We start from the raw sequence: 6,345 nt of genomic DNA on the forward strand, positions 1-6,345 counted from the left end.
TGAGGAGACTCATGAGACCATAGTGTTTCTGGTAAAATGCACAAAGGGGGTAGTTTGGGGTACTCATGGCAGAGTAAAATGTACTCGGTGGTAACATTAACTGAAAAAGGTTGGGAACCACTGCTCTACATCACTAGGGGAACATGACTGTCATCTGACTTCTGTGACTCGGAAACACTGGTGCAGGTTAATATAGCACGACATCTTGTGGCAGAAAATTGGCCTTTCTAGGGAGTTTTTCCTAGCCAACGTGCTTCAACACCTGCATTGCTTGCTGTTTGGGGTTTTAGGCTGGGTTTCTGTACAGCACTTTGAGATATCAACTGATGTACGAAGGGCTATATGAATAGATTTTATTTTATTTTATTTGAATGACTGATGTGGTGTACTCCTCAATGCCATCGGAGGAATCCCAGAATTAAAGTCCCCTGTCTACTAGGAGCGCCGCCTCTGGGTGAGCGTTTTCTCATTTGCTTATGGCGGAATACAGCTCATTCAATGCTGTCTTAATGCCAGCCTCAGTCTGTGGTGGTATGTAAACACCTACAAAACATATAGAGTATATGAAAACTCTCTAGATAGATAGTGTGGTCTACAGTTTATCATGAGATACTCTCCCTCAGGCGAGCAATAGCTCAGAGACATCCTTCGATATGTGCACCAGGTGTTATTTACAAAAATACGTAGTCCTCCGCCCCTTGTCGCTGTTCTATCCTGCCGGTACATCGTATAACCAGCCAGATTAATGTTGATAGTGCGTCGTTCAGCCTCGACTACGTGAAGCGTAAGATGTTACAGTTTTGAATGTCCCGTTGATAGTTTAATCTTCTGCATAGGTCATCTATTTTATTCTCCAAATGTGCATGTGTGCTAGCAGAATGGAAGGAATTGGAGGTTTCAGAAGGCAGCCCACCCTTTGGACCCTCCTTTTAATGCAAATCATGGGGATCTGGACCTGTTCCCGAGAAAGCAGTATATCATTCGCGTCGGGCCCTTCAGACTCGTTAAAGGAAAAACAGGATTCTGCCAGTCCGTGGTGGGTAATCGCAGACCTGATGTCCAGAAGTTCTTTTCGGTCAGTCATAAGAGACGGTAGCGGCAACATTATGTACAAAATAAGTTACAAACAACGCAAATAAAAAAACTAAAAAACCCAATCAGTTGGGAACACGTAAAACGTCAGTCGCTATCACCTTGGTCCAGCGCCACACTCACACTGTTCTGGAACTCATACGTCTCCTCGCCTTGTTACAAAGTGTTGCCTTTTGGCTGAAGATATTAATTATCAGATCATCGTCTTGACAAATATCAAATATTCCCGGCTTTTCTCAACATGTTTTTTAGGCATTGACAACATTCAGAACACCATTATTTGAGTTGCTGGATACAGTGAAATAATTTAATATAAAATAAACAATGTTTTTGAATGTGTGCGTCTCATTTCTGAGTACAATAGCATTTTCTCTGTATCTTTGTAAGGGGGACACAAATACGTCACACGTCTCTTCACAAGTAAAAGATTCAGATTTATTTCATACTTAGCAAGCATTAAAATATCACATGAAAAACTATATTTTGATTAATATAATGGGACTAATGGGATAGTGTCAAACATGTTACAATACACTAAAAGACAATGCACATCAAAAACAAAAAACAAATAGAAGCAAAGCTAGCTATGTGACAAAATATTGAATTGAACCAATTGAATTATCCATCCCCCCACCTGCCACCTCCTCACTACTGAAACCTTACAGGCTAACAGAGGTGTTCCTAGACCTTTGACTGACCGTGCTGTGGGCCGAGCCCCTGCGGTAAGCGGCCAGCACCCTCTTGCTGATCAGCCCATGCTTGTGGAGCATCAGCAGGAGCTGGTTCCGGAACTTCTGCCCGATGAAGGCGTACAGCACGGGGTTAACTGCGCAGTGCGTGAACGCTATCCCCTTGGTCACGTACAGCGCCACACTCACACTGTTCCGGAACTCACACGTCTCCTCGCCCAGCGAGCCGCCTCGCATCAATGTGTCTACCAGCACGCTGACATTGCACGGCAGCCAACATATCACGAATGCAAACACCACGGCCAGGATGACGCGCATGGCCTTGTGTTTGTGGTCGGCGTTGCGCATGCCACGGAACATCGTCGCCGCCGTGCAGCTGTAACAAACGACCATGACTGCCAGCGGCAGGAAGAATCCCAGTGTGTGGCGAAGCACCCGCACAAACACCCGCCACTGGTTGCTGCTCGACGGAGTCAGGTTCTCATAGCAGAGGGTCTGGTCACTGAGATCCTCCAGTTGGATAGCTTCCCGCTGGAGCACCACAGGCAATGAGAGAAGCCCTGCCCCCAGCCACACGGCTCCACAAACTTTCCCCACCAGGTGGCGACGTTGAGTCAGCGCCTGCGTGGTCTTCACGATAGCCAGGTAGCGGTCCACGCTAATGCACGCTAACAGGAAGACCCCACTATAAAAGGAAGCATCTTGGAGGCCAGACAGGAGCTTACAGAGGAAGGTACCAAAGATCCAGTGAGAGTAGACGTAGACGGCCCAGAAGGGGAGGGTCAGGGAGAAGAGGAGGTCGGCCATGGCCAGGTGCATCAGGTAGATGTCTGTGGTGGTCCGGCTCCTGGCCAAGCAGCACATCACGTAGATGACCAAACTGTTTCCCAGCACACTTAGGACAAACACAATGATGTATGTGACCATCAGACCAACACTGCTCAAGCCCAAGATAGACACACTACAGGGGGCTGCCTTGAGCTCGTCTACGGGAGGATAGGTGAAGTTGAAGATGTCGGAGTAGAGCAAATCTTTATAGTCAATTTCTTGCATTTCCATGAGCTGCATGAAAGAAAAAAACAGTGCATTGATATTAAGATGTCTCCATCAACTAACTAAGTTGTAACAGTGCAGCAACTAAACACCCTGAGTGGTATCAGTGGAACAACTAAACACCCTGAGTGGTATCAGTGGAACAACTAAACACCCTGAGTGGTATCAGTGGAACAACTAAACACCCTGAGTGGTGTCAGTGGAACAACTAAACACCCTGAGTGGTATCAGTGGAACAACTAAACACCCTGAGGGGTATCAGTGGAACAACTAAACACCCTGAGGGGTATCAGTGGAACAACTAAACACCCTAGGTGGTATCAGTGGAACAACTAAACACCCTGAGTGGTATCAGTGTAGTGACTAAACTCCCTGAGTGGTATCAGTGGAACAACTAAACACCCTGAGGGGTATCAGTGGAACAACTAAACACCCTAGGTGGTATCAGTGGAACAACTAAACACCCTGAGGGGTATCAGTGGAACAACTAAACACCCTGAGGGGTATCAGTGGAACAACTAAACACCCTAGGTGGTATCAGTGGAACAACTAAACACCCTGAGTGGTATCAGTGTAGTGACTAAACTCCCTGAGTGGTATCAGTGTAACAACTAAACACCCTGAGGGGTATCAGTGGAACAACTAAACACCCTGAGGGGTATCAGTGGAACAACTAAACACCCTGAGGGGTATCAGTGGAACAACTAAACACCCTGAGGGGTATCAGTGGAACAACTAAACACCCTGAGGGGTATCAGTGTAGTGACTAAACTCCCTGAGTGGTATCAGTGGAACAACTAAACACCCTGAGGGGTATCAGTGGAACAACTAAACACCCTGAGGGGTATCAGTGTAACAACTAAACACCCTGAGGGGTATCAGTGGAACAACTAAACACCCTGAGGGGTATCAGTGGAACAACTAAACACCCTGAGGGGTATCAGTGGAACAACTAAACACCCTAGGTGGTATCAGTGGAACAACTAAACACCCTAGGTGGTATCAGTGGAACAACTAAACACCCTAGGTGGTATCAGTGGAACAACTAAACACCCTGAGGGGTATCAGTGGAACAACTAAACATCCTGAGGGGTATCAGTGGAACAACTAAACACCCTGAGGGGTATCAGTGGAACAACTAAACACCCTAGGTGGTATCAGTGGAACAACTAAACACCCTAGGTGGTATCAGTAGAACAACTAAACACCCTAGGTGGTATCAGTGGAACAACTAAACACCCTGAGGGGTATCAGTGGAACAACTAAACACCCTGAGGGGTATCAGTGGAACAACTAAACACCCTGAGGGGTATCAGTGGAACAACTAAACACCCTAGGTGGTATCAGTGGAACAACTAAACACCCTGAGTGGTATCAGTGTAGTGACTAAACTCCCTGAGTGGTATCAGTGGAACAACTAAACACCCTGAGGGGTATCAGTGGAACAACTAAACACCCTGAGTGGTATCAGTGGAACAACTAAACAATCTTACATTGAACTGGGTGAATGGAATATGAATGACAATCATCCAATATTCTCATATAGAAATGTGTCCATGCTCATAAAAAACTCATCGTCTTCCCTCAACTTAAACGGCACCGATCGCCACTGGTCCCTGTGTATTATAATATTTTGTGTTTAGCTATGTAGTTACTGTGTTACATGTTTTTTTAGTTCTACTAATTGTGCAATAATGTTTTTTGTTTTAAATGTACAACTCTACATTTGGCATAACCACAAGTGAAAAATATTCTTTACAATGCATGTCTGGTTGAAATGAAGTTGTAGCCTGACAGATCAGTTTAATAACTGGTAAATCACATCCATACCTGGCTTTACATGTCCACTTGACAGCTTAGAAAAGCAGATGAAAACGTTAGGAGCAGGGAGGAGTGTCTGTCTCGGAGTCTCAGCACTTCTGAACTGAAATTAAATTATTTTCAAGTTTGTTTCTCTAAGACTAGACTGAAGTCCTCTAGTGTCCACAGTTTGACATCAACAGATCAACGTTTACTACACTAGAGAAACTTAGGGAAGTAGACAGAACCACATAAGGTTTGAGACAAGCTACAGAGATGATGACAGAGTTCCACAGAGTAGGGGACAGCCTTTTTATTTCCCCTTATTCAATACAGTATGTATAATGTATATTTGAATATACAGTGTGAGAGAATCTCCCAGAGCTGAAAAACATCTACTGATGACGAGGGAGCAGATCTCTAAATTGGAGTAGCAGAGTTTGGTGGTGTGTAATGCGTGTGTGTGTGTGGTGTGTGTGTGTGTGCTCTCTCAACCAGCTTCACGAGGTAGTCACCTGGAATGCATTTCAATTGACATGTTGTACACCCAATCAACTAAACACCCTAAGTGGTATCAGCGGAACATCTAAACACCCTGAGTGGTATCAGTGGATCAACTAAACACCCTGAGTGGTATCAGTGGATCAACTAAACACCCTGAGTGGTATCAGTGGATCAACTAAACACCCTGAGTGGTATCAGTGGATCAACTAAACACCTTGAGGGGTATCAGTGGAACAACTAAACACCCTGAGTGTCACGACCGTCGTATGAATAATTAGACCAAGGCGCAGCGTGAGTGTGTGTGTATTGGGAACCATACACACACACCAACATAGAAATATAATACCTAGAAACCCCCCTAGTCAGGCCCTGACCTAAAACACCATAGAGAACCCAGAGGGCTCTCTATGGTCAGGGCGTGACAGTACCCCCCCCCCCCACAAAAAAAAGGTGTGGACTCCGACCGCAGAACCTGAAACTAGATGGGGAGGGTTAGGGTGGGCAACTAGCGTCGGTGGCGGCTCCGGTGCGGAACGTAGCACCCGCTCAGACCGCGGATCCTGCCATGAAGCCGGGCTGAACGCCGTGCACTGGGCACCGGCGCAGAGGAAGGCTCCGGCCATGGAGCCAGACTGAACGCCGTGCCTGGACTGGGCATCGGAGCAGTGGAAGGCTCCGACTATGGCACCAGCGAAGGAAGCTCCGGTCCATCGATCATCACAGGGGAGCTCCGGGCCGTGGACCGTCGCTGGAGTCTCTGGAACGAGAACCGTCGCTGGAGTCTATGGAACGAGAACCGTCTCTGGAAGCTCTAGACTGTGAACCATCGCTGGAAGCTCTGGAACGAGACCCGCCGCTGAAAGCTCTGGAACGAGAACCGTCGCTGGAAGCTCTGGAACGAGAACCGTCGCTGGAAGCTCTAGACTGTGAACCATCGCTGGAAGCTCTGGACTGTGAACCGTCGCTGGAAGCTCTGGACTGAGAACCATCGCTGGAAGCTCTAGACTGTGAACCATCGCTGGAAGCTCTAGACTGTGAACCGTCGCTGGAAGCTCTGGACTGAGAACCATCGCTGGAAGCTCTGGAACGAGAACCGTCGCTGGAAGCTCTAGACTGTGAACCGTCGCTGGAAGCTCTGGACTGTGAACCGTCGCTGGAAGCTCTGGAACGAGAACCGTCGCTGGAAGCTCTAGACTGTGAACCGTCG

General features: G+C 47.2%; 1 protein-coding gene across 1 annotated transcript; it reads right to left on the reverse strand.

Moving 5' to 3' along the window:
• Nucleotides 1-1,503: 1,503 nt before the first annotated feature.
• On the reverse strand, nucleotides 1,504-4,925 carry LOC109903337 (C-X-C chemokine receptor type 1-like). The gene is made up of 2 exons (XM_020499972.2): nucleotides 4,665-4,925; nucleotides 1,504-2,843 (listed from the first exon to the last, which is right to left on the reverse strand). The coding sequence occupies exon 2, from the start codon at nucleotides 2,838-2,840 to the stop codon at nucleotides 1,752-1,754; it is 1,089 nt and encodes a 362-aa protein (XP_020355561.1). The 5' UTR covers nucleotides 2,841-2,843; nucleotides 4,665-4,925; the 3' UTR covers nucleotides 1,504-1,751.
• Nucleotides 4,926-6,345: the final 1,420 nt, after the last annotated feature.

This window comes from Oncorhynchus kisutch, linkage group LG2, assembly GCF_002021735.2.
Source record: "Oncorhynchus kisutch isolate 150728-3 linkage group LG2, Okis_V2, whole genome shotgun sequence".
NCBI lineage: Eukaryota > Metazoa > Chordata > Actinopteri > Salmoniformes > Salmonidae > Oncorhynchus > Oncorhynchus kisutch.

Excerpts from the sequence above, each read along its gene's own strand:
- LOC109903337 (XM_020499972.2), bottom strand. The coding sequence starts at position 2,840 with ATGGAAATGCAAGAAATTGACTATAAAGATTTGCTCTACTCCGACATC.